We start from the raw sequence: 26,225 nt of genomic DNA on the forward strand, positions 1-26,225 counted from the left end.
TCTTTTATTTCAGATTCAGATGGTATGGCTAATGCTTTCAATGCTCACTTCAAAAAGGCTGGTCACATTTTTGATGATCATGACTCTCTAAATGGTCGTACTCACAGCCCTAGTCAAGAGATGAACTCCCCTGTTTTTGATTTAGCTTATTTCTCGGTCTCTGAAGTCTTACAGGGTTTGCACTCAATTGATCCTAAAAAGTCTGCCGGGCCTGACGGCCTCGACCCGTTCTTTTTAAAAATTGCGGCTCAGATTATAGCACAACCAGTAACTGATATTTTTAATCTCTCCCTGTCCACTCACACACTGTCAGCTGTGTGGAAGCAAGCTCTGGTATCGCCCCTCTTGAAAGCTGGTGATCCCACAGAGTTAAATAACTATCGTCCTATCTCAAATCTTTCTGCGTTATCAAAGATTCTTGAGTCCCTAGTTTCTACTCAGCTAAAACTTTTTTTAAATTCACACAACATCCTTAACCCTATGCAATCTGGATTCAGATCAAAGCACAGTACTGTGACTGCCAGTCTGAAAGTCTTAGACGATATTAAGGCTGCTTTGGATAATAAATCTGTATGTGTTGTATTGTTTATTGACCTGGCCAAAGCATTTGACACTGTAGATCACCACATTATGTCTAATGTTATGTTGATGGCTCGTTTCGGTCATAAGGCCATTTGCTAGTTTCAGAGTTATCTAACCGACCGTACTCAATGCGTCAGGTTGGGTAGTACTGTCTCTGACCCTGTCACCTTGAAGAAGGGAGTTCCACAGGGCTCTATTTTGGGGCCTTTGCTCTTTTTATTATATGTAAACAATATTTGTAATCAGATGCAATTTTCTACCTATCATATGTATGCTGATGACACTATTGTATATTCATGTGCTCCTTCTCTGGATATGGCCGTTTCCAATCTAAAATCTGACTTTATCACGCTGCAGCATGCACTTCTTGATTCCAAACTGCTTTTGAACAGTAAGAAAACCAAAGCAATGCTTTTTGCTCCGAAGTCAGCGTCCTCTTGCTTCTCCATTGACACCCTTGATGGCGTCTCTGTTGAATTTGTCGATACCTACAAATATCTGGGCTTTTGGTTGGACAGTAATCTCAACTTCAAACACCATATTGAAGTTCTAACTAAGACATTGAAATTCACTCTTGGCTTCCTTTACAGACTTAAATGTTGTTTTTCAACTTCATCCCGTAAAAGGTTGGTCTCTGGCTTATTCCTGTCCCAGCTGGACTATGGTGATACCATTTATAGATTTGCCTGTCCCACTGTTTTGGCCAAACTTGACCCACTCTACCATGCTGCGCTGCGTTATATATCAAATGCACCCTATAGGACTCATCATTGCAAACTGTATAGCCTAACTGGATGGTCCTCACTTACTATGCGTAGGATGCAGCATTGGTTTTTATTAATGTATAAAGCCATTTTAGGTAAGCTTCCACTGTACATATGTGCCAGATTTGCTCCAGTTTGTGACTCTTACAACCTCAGATCCAGCGCCTGGATACGGTTCCAGGTTCCTGCTGTGCGGACTGAGGCTGGGAAAAGGAGTCTTTTTTATTATGGTCCTTGGTCTTGGAATGACCTTCAATCACGCCTCAAACTGAGGTCACTTGTCTCAATAGTATGTTTTAGATTGAAGTTGTCTGAAGTCCTTACCACCAGCTGCTCTTGCAGTAATAAGTAGTGCACCTTTCTTACTGTCCTAATGTGCACAATGTAGGGACTGCTTTTTTGTCTTTTGTTTTCTTAGTTATGTTTTCTGTATTTTATATGTTTGTGTTATGTGTTATGTGTAACGTTGCTGCCTTATTGGCCAGGTCAGCATTGCAAATGAGATTCTATCTCAATGCTTTTATCTGGTTAAATAAAGGTTAAATAAAAAAATTTAAATAAAAGACTGTACAAAACAGTGACCTGAACTCTACACGCCTTGAAGTTCAGGAAGTGTTAAAACCAGCGACTTGTTGCTTAATTCACGGCAAGTGGATATACAGACGGGCACACGCATAAGTCCCCCGTGTTGTAATCTGCTCTATTGAGACAATTTAGTTTAGGCTAATCCCATTAAATGTCCAACGATGTAGGTGGTTATTACAGTAATCACATTCAGTCCCATAGAGGCGGGGCACAGGCTCTATTGGATCGGGCCTTTGGTCAGCAAGGAGGAGCCATTCCACACAAGAGAAGCTAAATGAACATGCGGCTACCACATGTTCTCAGGGACGGTGTGAAGGAATGCTAAATCGTACTGCGAGTTGAGCCAAGGTACACAACAGTGTTTACATAAAGGCTCTTGTTCATACACTAAATTCTTGAAATATTGAGCACATGCAGAACATACTTGTTTTATCACAACTCTAAGTATAAATTGTTTCTATTGTTTCAGAAAAAAAAACACCTTTTCATGGCAGATAGGTGGATAGGAAAGAAAGTTGGAGCTGGTTGGTGGGATCGGTATAAACGCCAGTGGCGGCCGGCCCATAGGGGCGCCGCCTCCCCTCTTCCCACATGTTTGATTGTCATTCAAAATAAAATGAAAAAAAATATTAAAAAAAAATTATTTTCAATTGTAATGAACAAGGTCAATATTATATAGTTGGTTGTATCAGTAAAATGTATAATCTAAAATAAAATCTCGTTTAAAATTGTGTTATGATTAGGGCTGCACGGTATTGAAAAAGACTGACATCGCGATTTCCCCCCCCCCCCCCCGCAATATATACCGCGGTATATATTGCGTTTTTTTGAACCTGTTAAACCCCAAAGTCCCGGCGGGTACTTTACTTTTTTTTCACGACAGCGTCTCAGGGCATCGTAATATTTAAGAACCTATTAATGTGTTATACCAGATTAACGGAAATAATCTCAGCTAACTGACGATACAAACCATTTTTACCAAAACAAAAACACAAGTCTCATAAGAAGCATCTAAATGACCCCTGAGCGAAAAATGCTAACGCACTTTGGCACAGAACTCAAGATAAAAGTACCATTATTATTACTTATCGTAGCTGCACTTACAAGATATCCGATTAAAGCTGAGGTTCCACATATTATTTAGGTATATAGTATCATCACTGAGTGATCTGAACTCGGACAGGGGAAGCAAACAGACATCACAACACGTACCTTTACGTAGCTTCTAGGGGAGATGTCTCACCGTAGCTGTCAATCTGATCAAAAGACGTGTTCAATGGCATTAAAACGAGAAAGAAAAAACGCGGCTGAATCGGTTAATCCATAGGTTTTTAACGTCTCTGTATAAAAAAATTATTTAATTTATAATCCATAATTCCATTTTTATGTAAATATCGCAGAGCAAAAGTTAGCTGCTAATGGTAGCCACCAGAGTGGCTGCTGCTTCCGGTCTTGGCTATGCGGCAGTCCAGCGCAGTCTAACACACACAAATTACCAAATAAGGAGTGACGGAGCGTCCACACTACAGCTCCAAAAATAGCTTGGAGCTGGGCGTGTCTGGAGCTTGGGGATTTTATTCAAGCAACACGGCCAACAACCAATCACATGAATCTCCCGCCCCCGACATACAAAGCAAAAAACCCCGGGGTATGGGAGCAATATATATATATAAACTCCCCAAACAGGCGAAAACCTACCAGTTTCCCCCACTGTCTCTGCCACCTCCCTCCATGCCTGGTTCCTCCGGTTTGTATCTCGGTAGGTGAAGAGGGTCTGGTCATACAAAACCGGGTGATTTGCTACGGCGATAGTTAGTTTCTCCTCCGACTTTTTTTGAAATATAGAAATGAACGGCGGGATATCTCTCCCAGCTTAGACGCGGTTTGATTGGCTACGGCTTCAGCTGTCAGATTTTGGGAAACGGGATTTGATTGGCTGGCGCTGGCTACTCCGGCGTCTCAGGCGACAGAAGTTGAACATTGTTCTGTCGCCTGAGACGGACCGCTCTGCTACCCACAATTCAGTTTGGCGAAAAAGCGCGGCTACGTGACGTCACCCCATTGAAAGTGAATGGGCAGATTGGAGCAGATTGGAGCTTTCGACGCTGTCGACGCTGTAGTGTAGACGGGCCGTGAGAGTGACGCGTAGCCAAAACCGGAAGCTGCATACACTCTGGTGGCTACCATTAGCAGCTAACTGTTGTGCTCCGATTTTTACATAAAAATGGAATTATGGATTATAAACAATTGCTTCAAAGCCACAGATACATTATCAACCTATGGATCAACCGATTCAGCCGCGTTTTTTCTTTCTCGTTTTAATGCCATTGAACATGTCTTTTGATCAGATTGACAGCGACGGTGAGACATCTCCCCTAGAAGCTACGTAAAGGTACGTGTTGTGATGTCTGTGTTTGCTTCCCCTGTCCGAGTTCAGATCTCTTAGATACTATACTTAAATAATCTGTGGAGTCTCAGCTTTAATCGGATATATTGTATGTGCAGTTTTGACAAGTAATAAGGGTGTCTTTATTTTGAATTCTGTGCTAAAGTGCGTTAGCTTTTTTTAAAAAAATGAATAAAACCGCACGTCCCTGCGGTGTGAATACCGCGCATGCACATACCGCGGTTATCGCCATGACACGGTATATCGTTCAGCCCTAGTTACGATGTCTAATGTTACTGATAAGTCACATGTTTCCTGCCTGGCCACAGCGTGTATCATTACCCTCTCTCGTCTGGGCGCTAAGAAAGGAGCCCTCACTCAGCCCCAGCAGCATCCAACACATTGCTGACTGTTGCTATCTGTAAACTATGCCGCCGAAACATAATTTCAGCCAATCAGCGTCGTCAGATCTGATGCTCAAAGGGCGGCAATTTCAGCGGCCGATGCAGTCTGTGAGTTGGTTATGGCTAGAAAGGATCCGTCTTGTGTAAAACTCTCGTGAGAGTTTGCGAGTCACGTGGCTGAATGTTTACGTTTGACAGGCAGCGTTTCAGTTACAATCGTTAACATCAGTGGGCCACAGCAAATGATGGTGAGAAGCTAAACTATCTATTAATTATGTCAATTAGAGGGAGTGTGATTGTAACTGTGTGTGACTAGCAGGATGCAAACCCTGTCTTGTTTCCCATGCTTGCTCTTCAAACAGCCAGGGACATGTGACTGTGACACACACACACACACACACACACACACACACACACACACACACACACACACACACACACACACACACACACACACACACACACACACACACACACACACACACACACACACACACACACACACACACACACACACACACACACACACACACACACACACACACACACACACACACACACACACACACACACACACACACACACACACACACACACACACACACACACACACACACACACACACACACACACACACACACACACACACACACACACACACACACACACACACACACACACACACACACACACACACACACACACACACACACACACACACACACACACACACACACACCCTTAATAGTCTGTTTTCTAATATTTCTGTGTTTCTGAACCACGTCTGTGTCTGCATATAATGTTCGTATTTAGTCTCCTGATTTTAAATGGGAATTAAATCATTTTAGTGTTCCCAAATAACCAGTGTTCTACAGTTTGTGTGGGCCTACTGTACTGTTGCACAGTTTACTGTAGAAACTATGTCCAGGACAAGGTATTTGGAGGTTTTGGAAGATTCATAGCTAACCACACTGAAGATTATGGAGGTATTGATCAGTCTTCTCATATCTCTAACATCACCAGTAGTAATAATGTAAGGGGTCATTTCTCAAAATGTTCCCTATGTGGACCATTACACATTACAATAGGCCCACCTAAAATAATTTCCACCAGCCGCCACTGATAAACGCCATTCACTAAGTGCATAAGTCTGCACTGCATGATTGACTGCCATTTCAAATCAATGCGGGGAAAAGGATGAAACATATCATAAACAAACGGATGACTCTCAAAGTGACACCGATAGCTATAATAAGCGACTGCGGTGCACCATTGTGGTTACAGGGATTTTTCCAATATATTAGGCATGGCGGCCTACCTAAAGTGACTTAAATAAGTTCCGTTCCTTGCCAGAAACCTGCTTATTAAACTGAAAGGGGTTAGTCCAGAAATTAGAAACAAAACTGTCTCAGGTTCACTAAAGGTGGGCTGACCTTTATGTCAGTTGTTCGACCCCATTTTCTAAATAATGTTACTGTTGTGTCACATTTAAACTTTGTACAACCCCTTCTAAAAATGTATCAAGCAGTATGAGTTGTACACCATTTACCACATCATTTCACTATCGCACTATCTAACCCGCCTCAGATGGCAACACCTTGGGAGGGCAGTTACATCCGCTGATCTATGCCAACAGCAGTTATTCTGATAAACCAAGCCAGACTATATTTAGGCTAGCCATGTTGGATTCCATCAATGATAAGGACAAGGTTGTAAAACACACCTAGAGCATGTGCTCAGATTTGCTGATCTCTGCTAATGGGTTTTTCAGCATCATATGCTCACGCTGCCTGCCGCTACCTGAACTGCTGGAGATGATAAAGGACAAGGTCAGCCAACATACGAGATCCAAGCAAAGACCACCAGAAGTTTCTCACTTCATAAACATGATGGGCTGGCATTACACTATATTGTTAGGTGATTTCGAGATACAGCTAGCTCTAGGATAAGTAAGACAGTTCACTTTTTTTAATAAAAAATTAAAAAATTGAGTCAGATGTATAGAGTACTTGTGCCGTTGAGGAGTGTTTAAGCTGTGACGAACAAACCCCCTATAACTCATGCTATTATCCCATCTAAGTGGACTCCGGCCAGTCCTGCTGCTTCTCACATCTGGAGTGAGACTGAGCTAAGCAAACAGCGCTGGGTAGTCTGGGACATCAGCAGGGAGCTGCAGGCAGGACAAGACTGTGCGACACAAACATTTCTCCAGTCAAAAGCTGGCCTGGAGGTTTACAAGGTCATTGTGCTGGACACCGACTGTGTCAATGTACAATATACACAACTAATGTCAGACACTTGCTAACAGAGCAACCATTTTACAGCCCTCTGTGATTTAGTGATTCTCAGTCTTCTGACCCAGGCTGGGATGAGACACATTATCAGGGCCGGACTGGGACAATAAGTCAGGCCGGGAATTATACACCCAGCCAGGCCACTACCAGTTTTGTGCCATTTTGCTGGATTTATTTGTCAATATTTACAGCGTTGCTGCCCGTAGTGATAGCCCTCTAAATCTACTACCAAAAAATAAACATATGGAGATGGGTTACTATTTAAACAAATGTGCAAATCTATTTAGGAACCTATTCATGTGAACATATTTTAAGTGGAGGTGGACCTCAAATCCTATAGGGGGTTCCGGGGGCATGCTCTCCCGTTAAGATTTTTTTTAAATGTTGGACTTAAATGCATCAATCTGGTGCAATTTGAGGGGGAAATAAAGAGACTACACCCACATGAAACAGAACTGTATACATTTAAATAATCATAAGAACATGACCATAACCAATAACATACCATATCCAATATGAAAAAACATTGAAACTTATTTGTTTTTGGTTCATTTATAGTTGTGAGTGTGTCTGTGCTCCTGAACCAGCCTCTCCTGTCTCCCTCCTCTCCCTCCTTCTCCTCTTTGAGGCAGCAGCAAAGACTAGTTTTAGCTTAGTTTTTAAAGTTTATCTTACATTTTTTCACCTATTAACGTTTTTTTATTATTATTCATGCATATTTTACTAATCAGTCCTCCCCCTTCAAATGGAAATATGTGTTTACATAAATGGTGACCAAACCGTGAGACCCACTGAGAACTAAGTTAACTATTCTAACACTCAGCAGAGTCCTTTACCTCACTTGAGCTGTAGTTATCAGCCTCTCAGTCTGACAGCAGAGGACTCTCCTCCACCTTGTTGTTGAAACAGCTCCTTATATCCATTAGCGCAGCTAGCTAGCGCCAGATGCTAACAACAACAATAGCCTACACGTAACCGGTGCGCGCGCTTTCTCTCTCTTGCTCACTTGCGCCACATACACACACACCCTCCCGAGCTTGAATGACACACAGAGACCAATCGATCGAGGGCATTAGTGTATGGTCTGTATGAAAGTGGCCATGTCATGTAGACAGCCAGTTACCCTCTTTGAGGCGGAGTCAGACCCACATTTGCGCAGCGTTGCGTTCACAATACATACATAAAAAAAATCCTCAGGCCAGCAGGCCACTAGCAGGCCAGGCCATCGGGAAACCTCCCGGTGCTCCCGATGGCCAGTCCGGGCCTGCACATTATCCAGAACTGTGTCCTGATTTTAAATCTGATACAGGGTACATTTAAATCTCTGTCTGAGGCCGTGCTACAGACCATCCTTCTGCTTATAATCTTGCAAATCTGGCTGTCATTGTTGAGATAGAAAGCAGCTCTGCGGCTCCTGCAGATCACAATACTTTGACTGCAAACACTGTATGTCCAATTTGCACGTATTCCTTTGCTTCCAAGTCCATACCTCACGGCCGGCATGATTATCAGGTAAGGATATACTGTATGTCTTACTACAACTCTTCATATCACTGTTGCAACTGAAATGTTTCAGGTAATGTATGTTAGACAAACAACACACATAAGGCTTTAGTGTTTCATAACAGATTTGTTCAAAACTGCTCAAAAAGCTAAATGAGCAACAAGCGGTGGCCGTAAACCCTGCAAAGAGCGAGTCAAACCAAAATAACAAACTGTACCTTCTTGCTTTACTTCAAAAGGAGAAACATATGTTTTCCGAACGACCACTTTACTTCGGCTGTCAGAAAGTGAACAAATAACTAGAGAATGGCAGCAGATTTCTGACCATGTAGGTAGTGCTGGACCAGTTCCCTGGTGCAGGGAAATAACTCAGTTCTTTGTTTCCTGTCTGGGCTGTTAAGTGCATGAAAAATAAATCCTCATCATTATATAGTAAACATCCTACACTGCTGCCAGTTGAACACACAATCCACATTGAAGTCCAGGACATTTTATGACAATGATGGACTGTTGGAGTTTCTGATTGTCAAAATATCTGAATATCATACATACATTTGAATTGAACCAATCAAAGTTTAGAGCATAAGGGTTTAGTATGCTGCCTGGCGCTGTCTTTCTGCATCTGCCACACAATATCTATTCATCCGTCCTTTCAATCTGTCCTCTATTTTGTCTGATTGGTCACACATCACAAAAATGAATCCACCAATTAGAGGTGCTGATGGTAAATCACTGCCGTTGTAAAAGGCTTGGCAGGACTTGAGTGAGGGTGCTGCATTTGTAACAATTAACCCAATGCCAAGATTTCAAGAATTTCTAAGAAATCAATGAGGACATCAAACCCCCCCATTTATATACCCAAATAATGCAAAGGGTTATTGAGAGCTACATATCGGTGGAAGAGCGTGAATGAGCTGCATGTTCCCGCTTTCTGGAGGGAAAACTAGAACGTGAAGATTTGTGCTCTCTTCCGTGAAAACATTGTATTTCAAAACGTGTCATCTGGCAAGTGGTGATGGAGATGACAGAGAGCAGCAAAAAAACGCTGGTTCCGTCCTCAAAGCCTCGTGTCAACGTGTCGGACCTCAGGAACATAATGGAAAGGCAGTCATGTGTGACAGATTAAACACTGAAGCTATTAAAGAGGGACGACAGACGAAAACCTCTTCTAGATATGAATCAATAGAGATTAATGGACACACTGCAGGTGTAGGGAATATCATGCCTTGTTTAAGATCCCACTAAAGACAGGAATCGATTTTGATCATTCACCGAACATGAATGGTGGTGACAGCAAGCAATCCCAGCATCCCTTTTTTCTTTTAGGAGGCGAGCGGATATGTACAAGGAACTGGACAGTACCTCGTAGACTGGTGACTAAATCTTATGTTTAACTGGGGCTTTAGGGGCTTTGTTGCTATGGAGACGAACGGTATCTAATGTCAGACATAATACATTTCGAAAAAGGGAATGTGGTTGCCCTGGAAACAGCTACACTACTGCTGCTGAAGCCTCCAAGAAGAGAAAATAAGACGATGAACAAGATCGTCACAGCATGCTGTCAGTCTTTATAATTATTTGAAATGTCTCAAACAATTTGGTTGGAGAGGGTGGAGGCTGAATTCGAATCGTAGGATTAAACTCCGAAATGGTGGCATCGTCATGCAGAAGTTATCAGAGTTGAGGACTGGTGCAGGAGTTTTACTGAGGTCTATTGGTCATAGGTTAACAGTTCTTTGTTTTCAGGAAAGTAACTGTGGGCTACAACATGGGTTAGCAATTATATAAAGCAAGTGTAAACACATTTATAAGGCAATACTAAATCCCTGGAGCTAATTGTGAACCAAAATAGCCTTGTTAGTAAATAAAGCTGAAGATGTGAACTATCAGGGTATATGCAGGAATCCTGAAGTCAAATTTAATACCTTTTTAGACCTTTTTTAAGACCCTTTCCATACATTTTAAGACCTCATCGCAACTTCGAGTTCTAACCGGTTACATTGGCGACACACTTTACCTCACATTTACTATATTGATTGTAAGATAGCACAACTAAACAGAGTGCAGACAGAATACTGAAGCCTCCTCTCCACATGAACTTCAACCTCTCTGTGAAGGTCAGGTTTAATGCAGTGTGCTGCTTCTGGACTCTGTGCTCTTTCATTCCAGTAAAACTCCTCAGAAACCATTAGAAACCAGTATTTGACCAATAAACAAAACAATTGACAAAACTTTGAACTATGAAATATATTAAACTTTGGTGAGCTTCAGCGGGGTAATGCCATATAGGAGCTCCCTCACAAATACCCAGGGGTTAAATTGGGCTGGGGCTGTCCGGGGCTAGGCCCGGCACATAGGACGATGCTCTGACGTCATCACCCTCACACATTTGTCATATGTTTACAAAAAACGATATATATGTTAAGACTTTCCTCTTTCTTTTCTCGTCGATATGTGTTGCCCTTACTTTAAAATAGCAGATCTCTGTGACCGGATATAGTTTGGCTTAGACCCCGACCCCGACCCCACGAGGACGCATACAGTCAAACGCAAACGCAAAAAAGTCTTCCGTTCACACGCATGGACCGCTGGAAATGCTGGAAACGCTGTAGTACATATGCCAGGCCTGTAAGTGGCGCTGCTGCCGCCACAAAATACACCAAAAGCAGCGAAGAAGACGCCGGAGCATGGTTGTCATGGTCGCCCTTCTGTTTATTCTCCGCGGTGGACGGCGTGTTCTCCTGCTGTACATCTCTCAGGTAGTCCACCAGCAGATAAACCACCCCCCCCCCCAAATAAAATACAGCTTGTTTTAAACATTATATACAAACTAATTTAGTCATTAAAAGAAGGATATATTGTCTCCATTAGGATGTAATACAATTGCTTCAAAGGCTCATTCAATTGGCCAGGTCATCATGTACCCTTCAAAAACATATTTAGTTTTCCGTTCATTCATTTTTAATGATGTCGGATGCAGATAAGAGCCTGTACTTATGTTAACACACTAGTACTTTAGTGTATCTTTCAGCATGACTCTTAATGTAAGCATGAATATTTAATAATAATGCACCAGGGTTCCTTGTACAATTTACAGCATTAATTTTATTATAATCTCTTTCACGTCCAATCTAAAATGGTGTTGTAACTGAAATATCCATAGTCAAATCGGGACTTGTGAATCAGATTCAAATTGATTAAGGAAATGTGTGACGATGCCCAGCACAGCTAAACTGAAAGTACATTTTTACCATAATATGTGATGTTTAAAAAGTAAGATCCAGGCAAAATCCAATAAAAACAATATATCAAATAAATTGTTATACATGAACATGGAGTCTCTGCTCTAAAGACTACGAGCCTATGCCATTTGACTTAAACCAAAGGTTAAAGATTCAACAAATACTATTCAGTGTACTCCTTTGACCTGGCTGCTACACCTCCTCGGACGCAGAAACCGCTGTAAGTAATAATCTTGTTTAATTAGACTTCTCTATTTCAGTTATTGTACTCTGTATAATTGTTCTGTAGTTGTTGTAGCTAAAAGGGCACTTTTGAGAGAATTTAAATCTCAGATCTGTCCACGTGAAACTGTCACTGCGTCCAGTTTCTGTCTGGGCTGCATTTAAATCCGCACCCCTCTGCGTTGTCGCCCATCAGCTGTAGAGAGTTAACTAACTAGAGGGGCGTGGCACCTTAGCTGTGAGAACTCAGCAATCAGGCGTCCATTTAGGCAGCTGTTTCTTGAGCGTCAGCGGCAGCGTCAGACAGCCGAAGACATTGGAGTCACGAGGGTGGCAAATAGGAGGCAAATCCTACTCTAATTTGAGCTAAGTATCACTGGTGTCTTATTCTTATTTTTCTTTTGTTTAGCTTTCTAGCCCCTCATGCTATAATCATGTGTATTTTCTCCATTCCTGTTCATGTGTCTTCTCGCAATTATCACTGGCCCCGTGTATCTCCTAATCGCTATAACCGGCCCGCTCTCGTCTATCCCACGTGCTCCACTGAGATCCAGCACCTAGTTTCAGGCGGCCTGTGGAACTGCCAGTCAGCTGTTCCTAAGGCTCATCTCTGGCTACGCCTCCCTGCAGTCTCTGGATTTCCTTGCTCTCACTGAGACGTGGATTACTCCATCCAACACATCCACCCCAGCAGCTCTCTCCACAGCATATTCCTTCTCCCATACACCCAGACCCACTGGCAGAGGAGGTGGCACTGGTCTCCTGCTCTCTCCCAAATGGAGCTTTTCCCTCTTCAAGCTACCTAACTTCACTCCTTCCACCTTTGAATTCCATGCCGTCACTGTGACCCATCCTATACAACTGACCATTGTTGTTCTCTACCGTCCACCAGGAGCCTTGGGGGACTTCTTGGATGAATTAGATCATCTCCTCTCACACATCCCTGAAACTGGCCCTCCCACTGTACTTCTCGGAGACTTCAACCTCCAGACGGGGAAGATAGACGAACTAACATCTCTGTTAACCACCTTTGCTTTCTCACTGTCTCCGTCCCCACCGACTCATAAAGCTGGCAATGTCCTTGATCTCATATTCTCAAGGAACTGCGCTACTTCTAACCTCTCTGTAAACCCGCTCCACACCTCCGATCACTTCTTCATTTCATTCTCTTTACCCCTTTCCAAACATAACAAACTAATCTCTTCTCATCCTGCACTTGTCCGCCGTAACCTCCGTTCCCTCTCCCCCTCTCCCCCTCTACCTTTGCCTCCTCGGTGCTCTCAGCCCTCCCTTCCTCTGACTCGTTCCAACTCCTGCCTCCAAACTCTGCTGCAGAAACTCTCCTCTCTACTCTCTCATCCTCTCTGGACTCTCTCTGTCCTCTCACATCTCGGCAGGCTCGTCAGTCCCCTCCTGCTCCCTGGCTAAATGACGCACTGCGTGCTAATAGAACCGTCCTTAGGGCAGCAGAGCGGAAATGGTGGAAATCCAAACACCGTGACGACCTCCTAACCTATCAGGCTCTCCTCTCCTCTTTCTCTGATTCCATCTCTCAGACAAAAAGCACTTTCTTTCAAGATAAGATCCAATCTTCCTATTCCAATCCTAAAAAACTATTTTCCATCTTCTCCACCCTCTTGGACCCCCCCAAAGCCCCTTCCCCCTCCTCCCTTCTGTCAAGCGACTTTGTTAACCACTTTGAAAAAAAGGTTTACGACATTCGCTCTTCTTTTTCTGACTCACCCCTACTCACCGCCGGATCACCTGAGCCACCTTCAACCGGCACACTAACCTCCTTTTCCCCTCTCTCTCCAAGTGAGGTTCTTACCCTCATTACCTCTGCCCGCCCCACCACCTGTCCTCTGGACCCTATCCCTTCAAACCTCCTTCAGACTATCGCTCCTCATATTCTACCGTTTCTCACCCATTCCATCAACACTTCTCTAACTTCTGGTCACTTTCCAAACAGTCTCAAGGAGGCGAGAGTAAACCCTCTCCTGAAGAAACCCACTCTCAACCCGTCTGATGTTATAAACTACAGGCCTGTCTCTCTCCTCCCGTTCCTGTCTAAAACACTTGAACGCGCTGTCTTTAAACAACTCTCCTGTTATCTCCATCAGAACAACCTTCTGGATCCGCACCAGTCTGGTTTCAAGGCAGGTCACTCCACAGAAACTGCTCTCATTGCTGTCACTGAGGAACTGCACACTGCTAAAGCAGCCTCCCTCTCCTCTGTCCTCATCCTGTTGGACCTGTCTGCTGCATTCGACACGGTGAATCATCAGATCCTCCTTCGCACTCTCCAAGAACTTGGAGTCTCAGGCTCTGCACTTTCCCTCCTCATACCTCAAAGACCGCACCTACAGGGTTACTTGGAGAGGGTCTGAGTCCGACCCTTGTCAATTAACTACAGGGGTCCCTCAGGGCTCTGTTCTTGGTCCTCTCCTCTTCTCCCTGTACACAAACTCGCTCGGATCTGTCATTAGCCCGCATGGTTTTTCATACCACTGCTACGCTGACGACACCCAATTAATTCTGTCCTTTCCCCGCTCAGAGACCCAGGTCGTCGCACGCATCTCTGCTTGTTTAGCTGACATCTCTCAGTGGATGTCCGCTCATCATCTCAAGCTCAACCTTGACAAAACTGAAGTGCTTTTCCTTCCGGGAAAAGATTGTCCCTCTCTTGACCTAACTATCAACATCGGCCCCTCTGTTGTTTCCCCGACTCAGACTGCAAGGAATCTGGGTGTTATCCTAGATAACAACCTGTCGTTTACTGCAAACATCGCTGCTACAACCCGCTGCTGCAGATACACGCTTTTCAACATCAGGAAGATACGCCCACAGCTGACCCAGAAATCGACGCAGGTTCTGGTCCAGGCTCTCGTCACCTCACGCCTAGACTACTGCAACTCCCTCCTGGCTGGTCTACCTGCATGTGCCATCCGACCTCTGCAGCTCATCCAGAATGCAGCGGCTCGTCTGGTCTTCAACCTTCCAAAATTTTCCCACACCACTCCTCCGCTCCCTCCACTGGCTTCCGGTAACTGCTAGAATCCACTTCAAGACACTGGTACTTGCGTACCATGCTGCGAATGGATCTGGCCCTTCCTACATCCAGGACATGGTTAAACCGTACACCCCAGCACGTGCACTACGCTCTGCATCAACCAAACGACTCGCTGCACCCTCGCTGCGAGGGGGACCCAAGTTCCCATCAGCAAAAACACGTGGGTTTGCTATCCTGGCTCCAAAATGGTGGAATGAGCTCCCCATTGAAATCAGGACCGCAGAAAGCTTACACACCTTCCGGCGCAGACTGAAAACTCATCTCTTTCGACTCCACTTCGAGCGATAGAATGACTAACAAAGAACTGCTAACAGAGCACTTATATACTAATAAAGGACTGGCTTAGCCAGTTGAGCAGCACTTGAAACGATTGGCTCTTTGAAACCTGATGTTCTTATATGATTCTGTTTTCCTCAAGGTTGTGTCTTCCTGGTCGAATGTACTTATTGTAAGTCGCTTTGGATAAAAGCGTCAGCTAAATGCAATGTAATGTAATGTAAAAATACAGGTGGGCATCCCCTCAGCCAATGTCCATTAAAATGTTGTTTCACTCGGAGCAGGAAGCATTTGAATGATCAAACAGGAAATGGAGGAGGCATGGCAAAGTCAATCAATGTTCAGCATGGACATATTTAAATAAGGCCAATATGCATAAACCAACAAATATGAGGGAGACATGTTTTATGACACAAATGTCAATCCAACATAAAAACTGCTAGTCCTGGCACCCTGCGTAATGATGGTACAGTTAGTTTTCCCTTTGTGTGGAACATACTCAGCATATCTACAGATTACAAAAGGTAAACCTCAAAGGGTCTTCCGAGATTTCCCTACTCATTAGCCTCACAAAGGGTGCACTAATCTCAACAATAATCCAATCCAGATTATGGTTATCACATTTCCCACTAAATCCTTTTATGATGCCAAGCAGTTTTTCAAAACTCAGCTGGGAGTTAAGCTCGGGGGACTTTCATCTCCGCTTGATGCTGCCATGAAGCTCGCTGCGCTGTTTACTGTCCTTTCAGAGTCACCTGGGATAAACTGCAGCCTCCCTTTCACTTTGTTCCTCAGCCATACAGCGTGCAAGGAAATCAATATGCTGTCATTTGCAGAAAACGGTCTGTCACACAGATCAACCATCCTCCAACATACACAGCATCTGAGCCCGCAATTCTCCTCGGTACTTGTTTGAGAAGAGATATGGATTACCGAGAGATATAACTCAACAGTGCTGCAGCAGCATTCAAATACGTGAACGTGTTTAAAAAGTGCTTAACATTGAGATAAAAATGCATTTGAAGCACTTGGCTTTGTGGCCTTTCACTCTACAGCCTCATTACTCATCTTGGCTGCATGGATACAAGGCTTTGTCAGCTTTGCCTTTTATTACATTTTGATTGCTTTGGATGGCAAGCAAGGGCAGAACATGAACCTCCGCTCAGCTGTAGGGCAAGTCATTTGTCAATGAAACAACTGCACATGACATGCTTTTGCAAACGGTTACACATTTTGCCCAGACGACTTCATGCAATAAAGATTTCCAACCACCTTTCAAACAGCTGTCACTAGTGCATTTGAGAACCCTCTTCCAACATGTGCCATACACTCAGTCCCAGCACAGGTAGTGGATGAGCGAGCACAGGACAGCTGTGTGACAGACCAGAGGCTGCTGGGTCGAGTGAAGGCTCGGAGCTAGTCAGGGAGAGGAATCGCACTACTAAAAGCAAAGCAGCTGGGCATGATTTCTGGTTTCAATGAGCCTAGGTGACAGATCTACCATTTGATTCTACAGCAAAACAGACAGCGGCAATAACGTCTGTAGCAAAATGTCCTGGGAGGAATTACATTTGCATCCAAAACATATTTGCTTCAAAATGACCTAGATCTGGCTGGCTGATTTATGTGATTAAAGAGTCAAGTATGGTTAGTCATCGTTATGGTGAAAAAGGAGTATATTAAACAAAATCAGAACATTTCGTGTTTTTATGTTGTGGTTTCTTTGACTCAATGAAGTGTATGGAGTGGGACTAAATCAGAAATGGCACACTACTCTGGAAGCTCGATTTGAGAGGAATGCTTTTCTTGTCTTGGGTAACCGCGTCTACCATGTGTGTGACTGTTCAAATGATGTGGACAAAGACTCTTTCGCAATAGTTCGCCTTGTGACTCTCCAAAAGCTGACTTATGTTGCCCCAGCATGGAGAAAACACATTTACAATTCTTCCGTGGAACTGTGCATAACTAAAAATTGGACAACAACGAAAGTGTCACCACTTCAAAGGTTTCACCACATTAAATATGTAATAAGAGGACAACAGAAATATGGCATGCTTTCTCGCGGGTGTTGAGTTATACTATGAGTGAAACAGAAATACAAAGGTAATACAAAAAGAGGGTTTTCTTTCTATTTAATAGAAAGGACTAAAGACGACCGCTAAATACATGAAACCTTTGCCTACATTAAGAGTGTTCTTAAGTGGACACTTTATTAAAGTTGTGGGGGAATAAATTGTTTATTTTAATGCTGTCAAAATTATCGCATTAACAGCGGTAATTTTTTTAATTAATTGCGTTAAAATATTTAACGCATGTGCAGAATGGCCCGCCCCGTACATCCCACCAGTGGCAGCGCCAGGGTATGGCTGGGGTAGGCTACACCCATACCAAGAAATGGCTTATCCCCACCATGAAAAATGATGTTAAAGTAAGCAAAATAAAGTCCGCCAACTCGCGCCGAGTAAATTGCACAGACAGCAGTTAGTAAGATTGATTTCAGTAGCCACTTGTCTGGAAATACCGAAGACTAGAAACGGTTTTGAAAACTTTTGTCACGTAGTGATCGTCTTCTCAATAGAACATCTTTGATAATGTCTTCTGGCCAATCAGAATCAAGATAACGGCGTGGTGTTGTCCCGACGGAGAATACTTTTGCTGTAGTAGGTGCACATAACTGGTACGCATGCGCGGCAACAATCTGAAATGCTTAACGTCACTTGTGTCACAAAGTGCATTTGCGTACCGACGTACTTGTGAAGCTTTTCCAGAAGGCGGTTAGATCACCCCCCCGTGTTGATAGAAATCAACACGTAATGAAATAAGACCCCACGGTTTGATGATTGATAGGTGTGTGGGCCGACTTTCATTTTGACACACAGAACAATGTTATAATAAACATACATACATAGGCTACTGTATGTTAAATGGATATATCCGCCTTCTTTCATTTATTTTTCCATTCCCACAACAATATACATAAAGAAATGGCATATTTTGGACATAGTTTGAATGGTGATTAATCATGATTAATACATTTTTAAGCTGTGATTAATCTGATTAAAAAATGTAATCGTTTGACAGCCCTAGTTTATTTATATACCTTAAACTCATCTGATCTGTCAGGATTACCTGCTGCTGCAAAGGGTGGCTCTACAAAATACTTCAGAAAAGATCAGACAGCATTTTGTGGAATGATCATCATGGTAGTTGTTAAACTGGCACAAATACACGTTTACCTTTATTTAGAAAGGTATGTTATTGTGTCGATTTAAACGAGCTGGTGAAATTGAGATCCTCAGTTTTTGTTAATGTTTAAATGTCTTGGCTTTTAGTTGATCTTAATCATGTATTCAGGAAGTTTTTAAAGAATGCACACATTCAGGTATTATCTCTGTCCTTTCAGAATAAAGACCAGGACAAAAGCAGATGGGAATTAGTCAGGTGCGAAAAGGGAGTGAGCAGAGAGCACCCAACACATTCAGCCATTAAAGAGGCTTGACTTATAAAACAAGTACATATTCATGAAAGCAGTAGGTACAGAGTACTGGACTAGAAATATCCATGTTAAGTAGGTCTGTCCCGAATACCATTTTTCGGGCTCCGGATATTCGAAAAATACGAATAACGAAATTGAAACCCGAATAGTACTCTAACGAACGAATATTCGGGTACAGCCCTAATGTTAAGTGGATGCTATCCACTTCAAGACAATGGTACTTGCGTACCATGCTGCGAATGGATCTGGCCCTTCCTACATCCAGGACATGGTTAAACCGTACACCCCAGCGTGTGCTCTACGCTCTGCATCAGCCAAACGACTCGCTGCACCATCGCTGCGAAGGGGACCCAAGTTCCCATCAGCAAAAACACGTAGGTTTGCTATCCTGGCTCCAAAATGGTGGAATGAGCTCCCCATTGACATCAGGACAGCAGAAAGCGTACACACCTTCCGGCGCAGACTGAAAACTCATCTCTTTCGACTCCACTTCGAGCGATAGAATTATTAACAAAGCACTTATATACTAATAAAGAGCTGGCTTATCTAAAGCCAGTTGAGGAGCACTTGAAATGTTTTTGCTCTATGAAGCCTGATGTACTTATATGATTCTGTTTTCTTCAAGTTTGTATTTTGTTGGTCGAACGCACTTATTGTAAGTCGCTTTGGATAAAAGCGTCAGCTAAATGCAATGTAATGTAATGCTAGTTTGCAAAGTGGGAACCTGTCAGTCTTCTTTAAGAGTTAAAGTATTTGATGGCTATTATGACGGGATCTCTGCAGCAGTCTGCCAGTTCCAGTTTTCCTGAAATGAGTCAGGCTTTCTTCTAATCAATCCTCCAACAGCCAGAACAAGTGGGTTTCACAGCTTCGAATAAATCTGTTTTAATTAAAGTATTTTTTGCAGTTGCTTTTAAAAGCTTTAGGATTTAACTGAAAACCTTTTTTGTGGAAAGTATTTTAAAAACCTTGATGCGAGTAAAATGTTTTTATACAATTATTTACCAGCAGATGATTTATTTTTGAAAATAAACGTGGATGGATTCTGAGTAATGTTGTTGTGATCTGTGCAGAGGAAGACCTTAACCCTGAATTAAGCCTTTCAGGCACCACACACTCCAAGGCAGCTTTACAAAAGGACATAAATAAGATGTGGCTAAACATGCAGATTTAATCAAAGCATTACCTATTCTTGCTACACTGAGACAGTGTATGTGCTGCCCTGGTCTCCTGACAAAAGACTTTAATGTTTGTGTTTTTTAATCAAATGATATGAGCAACAGGTCTTCAGGGTAACAATAACGCTTAAAAATACTTTTCCTGTTGTGTGACAGACAGTCAAGTCAAATGTGACAAAGAAAATAAGCAAACCTTGACATTAAAGAGGCTGTTCAACTGTAACTGAGAAAAAGTTATAATTTCTCTCTGCTCAAATGTTTGGTTCTTGAAATCACATCAAACAACACAGCATATCAGAAGACCACACTGTTCAAACATCTGGCTGAACTTTCACAAGACACAAGGGAGACCAGGCAACATGTGCAACAACAGCACGCATGGACGTCTGCGGGGATCCAGCATCAGAATAATAAACAGGGCTAAGTCTGCCGGCCACTAACAGAGTTTATTGTGCATGTCTGAGCACCCCTCAGACAGACCAAGAAAACAATCTCAAGGAAACATGGAGATGTAGAAACGACATCTCTGTGCCCGTCTCCATCCCTGAATACTGGCCATCTGTTGACTCCTGCTGCACAGATCAGAGCACCACCTCTAAAACCACTATGGACCAGAGTTCATCACACCACAGCCTAATTGGAAATACCATAATAAGATGCGAAGGCAATTCAACAGACAGTACACAAACAGAGTGAGGAGCTGTACTCCTACTACACTGACAACTGGAGGGTAAGAAACACACATCTAATCGAAATGCATTACAGTTAATGGCAACTAACTGATGTGCAGGTCTTCTGACTATCGCCCTGTCTGATAAATGTCTCCTTTCAGCTGATGGAAGTATAGAGGGGTGGGTGGGTGGGGGGGAGAGGAGAGGAGAGCCAGGAGGACTTGGTCAGCCTCAGGGCACGGAGAGTTGAACAGGGCTAAGCTGAACAGTGGCTTTGTGTCCCCTGTAGTCTCAACACACAGTGCAGTGGGCCCAGCTCTGTTGACGGTATAGTCATCTGGGAGGGAGGAGGTATCATCAGGAAGCATCTGGCATCCTCCGTGTGGGTGCTGGGGAACATCCAGGTTCAAATGGACACTGCAGTACGTTTCCCACTATTACAATATGTCAACTGTTCAAAAGATTTAGCCTGAGATGCACTCTGTCCTGCTGTCTGCCCTTTGGTCATGGGTTATGTCTGTATCTGTGCTGAGGTGACGATGTATTGAAAGATGAAGTGGTCCAGAGGTCACTGCTGATAGACATGTAGCAGTGTGTCTGTGAAGAATGTCACACACACTGGTGCTGGTTTGGAATAAGACATAAGGAATCTCTAAGTGTGCTTTTGACAGACTAACAATCCAAAGGACATTTAATTCACAAGGAAAAAAAGCAGAAGTTCCTCATATCGGAGGATCTGAAACCAAAGAATGCTTCTTGTTTAAGTAGAAACAATGCTGATTATCAACATTATTGGAATTCTTTTTCCGTCATTGAATGGATTCATTGCCACATATTGTTTTAGCAATAACTAATCAAGCTTGAGAAATAAAAAAATCAAATCATGGCATCACGAGTGACTTAAAATGTGTGGTTATCCTCGGAGAGAAGTACAAAATAGAGACTTATTTAAAAATAATACAGGAATTAACATGTAAGGAACCGACTCCAAATGTACATTTTGAATCCTTCATTTATTCAATGGGATTACCTTATTGAAGGTTGTTTTTTTCCAGTATGTTTTGATGTTCATATGGATGATTACTCGGATGACATTGCAAGTCTTTAGTCAGGATGATTGTGATATGAAATGTACATATCACCCCCTCCCCTCCCTAATGAGGGCACTCTGTTTTTGCACACAAACATCACAATAAGGAATGATTTTGTTTACAAAAGTGCTTCTGTGCGTACTATTTGATTTACTCCAGAATCATTAAGTATTGGCTATCTTTACAGTCCAGATACTGAACAGCAGCCATCAACCACAGCACATATTTAGCCTGTTAAGCTTTCCCTGGCTCTGAAGCACTTTAGCCTGATAAAGACTGTCGATTGAGCAACAAATCTCATGATGGAGCAGGATTCTTATCCAGTATAGAGATAAGATGGGGTTTCTTAAGATGATAGATGACACAGAGTGATTACTCAGGATTAATGAGCAGAGACAACACTCTCTCTCGCTCATGTCAGTCTCTACACGCTGCACCTCACAGTGGGCCAATCTGGGACATCCTGAGTGAGGTGGAGATAAAGGGCATGAAGAGACAGTGGTGAAGAACATTCTGTCAGTTGATTACAGGAAGTTTTACCAGTGAGGAAAAGACAGAGTGCTCCTCTGGGGATGGTGGGGCTGTGATTAACGGAGTGCAAACGGCACACATCGACACTGTGTGTTTACTCCATATGTCACAAGTGACTGATTTGATATCGATGAGAAACAAAAAGTGTAGAGTGACCCTCTTCTAAATTACCATGTTGTCACTATAAAGATCAAATCACCCAACAATATACTTTCATTCCTGGACATCCGAATTATCTTCAGTAAAGCAGCCCAGCAACTTCTCAAAATCTGGCTCGGGGACAAAGCTAATGCTGCCAACAGTGGTCGTAAGACAAGACTTTCTACTAACCAGACTAACTGCACGGCCAGCATGCCAAGACAACAATGATATGTTAGGGATGGGAGAACAAAATCTAATGATGAATGAATCATGATTCTTATCTTATCAGATGCTGAATTGATATACAACTTCCAAAAAGTATTTGGTAGACAGTAACCCTAACGCCAAGTCAAAGTTGTGTCAAGCATTATTTGATAATTTGTTCAGATCTAACCCAAAATACCAGTAACAGTGCTATGTTGTGTACAATGATGTCTTTGAAATGTTTGCATGAATAAATCTTACTTTTTGTCTTAGGTTTGCCTTTTTGCGTTAACATTATTTCAATAAGTTGTACTTATTTAAAAATAACAACTCTATACTTCTACACACCAAACAGTCTTTATATGAGAACAGCTGAATGGAGTACAACTTTAAAAAAAGCACTCCTTGGAGTTGAATCATGAAACTATATGTGATATTTACAAAGATTCGCCCATTTCCATATTCACATATCCAGTTAATATAGAACAGAAGAACAACAGAGAAAAACACAATGTAAGGGCAGGTGTAAAGTGTAGGATATTAAAAAAGGAAATCCACACCACAGACTAGTATCCATCAGCAACAGCCCCTGGCTACTTTATATTACTATATTATATATGAATTCTTAAAACAGAGACGTCTCTGCCTTATCCCCAACCAATTTGTTCTGGTATCTCCCTGAGCCCTGGGGAGAACATAGGAAATAAACCCGCTCCAGAGTGATGTGAATGACATAACTGACCCAAACTTTTTCCTCTGACAGCTGAGCCCGTGAAATGAAATCCCTAATCCACAATGTCAATGTTGTGCACATGTAAATAGCAGCACAGGATGTCTGAACATATTCTTCAACAATACTTACTCAAAAGTGAAGAAAAGTCCACAAGTCACTAGAATGAGTACAAGGGTGAGGTAGAACACCCCTGTCTGCTTGGCCATCATAAGCCTCCCATTGCAGTAAAACTTATTCCGACCTGGGAAAGACTCCCACTTCCTCCTCTTTGGGGTCCTTTTCTTGTATGGGGTCTCCATTGGCGTGGAGTTGCGAGTGTTTATTTGGCTATACTCGCACTCTCTCATGGACTCAGACACCCCGAGATGCATCAATTGCTGATTCAAATCTCCACAGCTGAATAAATCCCGGGGCAGATGTGCCTCTGTGGAGAAAATAAACCAGTTCAGTGTATATGCCAAGGTCACAAATTATCAGACAGAGGCCTGGGGTGAATGGGGGTGGATAAAGTGACAATTCCCACTTCCTGTTTTTAATCATAACTTGCCAACATCGATAGCAGTGTGTGGCTGACACCACATCTGATTTTTAAGACCCATTTAACCTCAAGTGATGTGTAGAAGTGTTTAAAGTACTCAGATCCTTTGCTTAAGTAAAAGTAATATGGTCTTAAAATACTACATTACAAGTAAAATTCCTGATTCAAAATGTCAAGTATAAGCACCAACATTTACTAAAAGCACAACAAGTACAAAATAACTCGTTTTGCAGAATGGAACTTATTATGGTTGTTATTTTTATCTTGTTTTTTTTTAACATGTAAGTTAATTTGAGTGTTGTGGTTGGTCAATGTGGACCACTGTGAAGATAAGTAGTAGGCTACAGTACTGCATTATACCATATCAGCATATCATGTGTTTTTTATGTATAAAGTAAGCAGTAACTGTAACTCATACACTGTTACTGTTTAAGTACGACGCTTTTCACCACCGATGTGAAGCTACACACAGTCGGTACAGCAAGTTTAGCTAATGTAACGTTAGCTTACTTAGCAATAACTTCACATGCCGCTCCCTCATAACTTAGCTTAAAGCGCCCTGTTAGCAGGCAACATGTTAGCATTTCATAGCAAATCAATCTAAAGTGTTGCTATGCTAACACAGCTAGCAAGTTAATGACATGACTGGTTAGTTAATGCTGACACCAACTTTACAATTAAAAGCTAGCTTGTTGGCCAAACACTCCGCCGACATAACTAAACCCCCTCACTTGTTTAACTCGACTCTCCCACCTTAAGAGGGGCTGAAATGAAATGTTTAATGTGCTTTTCCACATGACACTACACACCGCGGCTTCACATCGTCTCTCTGCCCGCTGAAGCCTCAGCTGAACCGCTGCTCACCGAAGGTAAGTACCGCTGGTCGTCGTGCTGGGTATTGTCACGTAGCTACTCCTTTCGTTATCCAGGTTTGTTGCGAGACGAGAACAGGATGAAGAACGACATCTTTAGAAGTTTAAGGATAAAGAAGGAGTCAACAATTGAGAGCTTAGTTTACAAAAAAAAAGGGAAAATCCAGAGAAAGACGGCTCGGCGGGGTGCTCTCAGACGAGCTCCAGCATCCTGAGCGAGTCTTTGCGCACAGCACGAAGCGACCTCACAGCCATATGTCCCGGTCTCTGACAGCGACACACGGCCAAAAATCTCCGGAAATATTCATCATTCAGCTGCGTTTTCAGAGGGAAAGTTAAAGCATTGCCCAAGAAGCGTGGAGGCAGGCCAGTCAGTCGTTCACATTGTGTCCCTCTCCCCACAGTGCTGCCTCCCTCGCACACAACAAACACCAACATGGAGCAGCGCCTCGCAGCCTGCTCCTCCCCCTTCAAGCGAGGCTGTGCTCACTGCTGAGGAGGTGCAGGGACGACGGGCTCATAAAGGGGTTCCCAAACCCTGGTCCAGGACCTCCAGGCGTCCGTGAGGGGGTCCCTACTAACAGGGGCGTGTCCAGGGAGAGGTCAGGGGGGACCTCAGGGTGAACTGTAGACAGAACACCAGGGTGATGTACAGCACTTATTCAAGTTAACAGAGCTTTTGTATGCTTTTTAAAAGTGTAGGACTGCTTGTTTTGTTAGCTGACATTTCAGGCTGACATGCTTCCTCTTAAACAAGAGTTAATATAAATGTTATTTATTTCATCACTGTCAATACATCTTGTGAAAAGACAACACGGGGAGGCCGTGGTCTCAGTGCCCCAATTCCTAGGCCACAAGGTCGCCTGCCTTACGGCCCGTCCACACACAGGTATGAAAAAAATCTTGAAAAATCTTGATGCTGGGTGTGTCTGAAGCTTGGCGATTTTTTGAGAGCAACGCAACCAACAACCAATCACATGAATCTCCCGCCCCCGACATACAAAGCAATAGCAATGTTAAAACGAAGTAAACTGGATATAAACTCCCCAAACAGGCGAAAACCTACCAGTTTCACCCACTGTCTCTGCCACCTCCCTCCATGCCTGGTTCCTCCGGTTTGTATCCCGGTAAGTAGTTCTGGTCGTAAAAATAACCGGGTGATATGCTACCGTAATTTCTCGTTTGGAATATGAGGAAATGAACTGCGGTCTGGCTCTCCCAGCTTGCACGCGGTTTGATTGGCTAGCGCTTGTACTGGCGGGATTTGCATAAATGGGATTTGATTGGCTGATGCCAGCTTCGAAAGCATCGGGAACATCAAAAGTTGAACATTGCTCAACTTTTGATGCTCACGATGCTTGCAAAGCCATGCTCCGCTCCCCACAATGCAGTTCGGCGAAGATTCAAAATCTTCTACGTCACCCCATTCAAGTGAATGGGCG

General features: G+C 43.1%; 1 protein-coding gene across 4 annotated transcripts in view; it reads right to left on the bottom strand.

Annotated features, from left to right (window-relative positions):
- The window catches only part of zdhhc14 (zinc finger DHHC-type palmitoyltransferase 14), a 65,380-nt gene extending 40,094 nt beyond the window's left edge, over positions 1-25,286 (bottom strand). For 3 of the 4 annotated variants that reach the window (XM_034111214.2, XM_034111215.2, XM_034111217.2), the window contains exons 1-2: positions 24,721-25,286; positions 23,503-23,797 (exon numbers count right to left, since the gene is read on the bottom strand). In XM_034111214.2, the coding sequence (XP_033967105.1) occupies positions 23,503-23,744 (242 nt within the window). In that variant the 5' untranslated portion in view covers positions 23,745-23,797; positions 24,721-25,286. The remainder of the gene's footprint in view (positions 1-23,502; positions 23,798-24,720) is intronic. The other variant, XM_034111213.2, reaches the window with a different exon arrangement.
- Between the last annotated feature and the right edge of the window lie 939 nt (positions 25,287-26,225).

This window comes from Pseudochaenichthys georgianus, chromosome 22 (genome assembly GCF_902827115.2).
Source record: "Pseudochaenichthys georgianus chromosome 22, fPseGeo1.2, whole genome shotgun sequence".
Lineage (NCBI taxonomy): Eukaryota > Metazoa > Chordata > Actinopteri > Perciformes > Channichthyidae > Pseudochaenichthys > Pseudochaenichthys georgianus.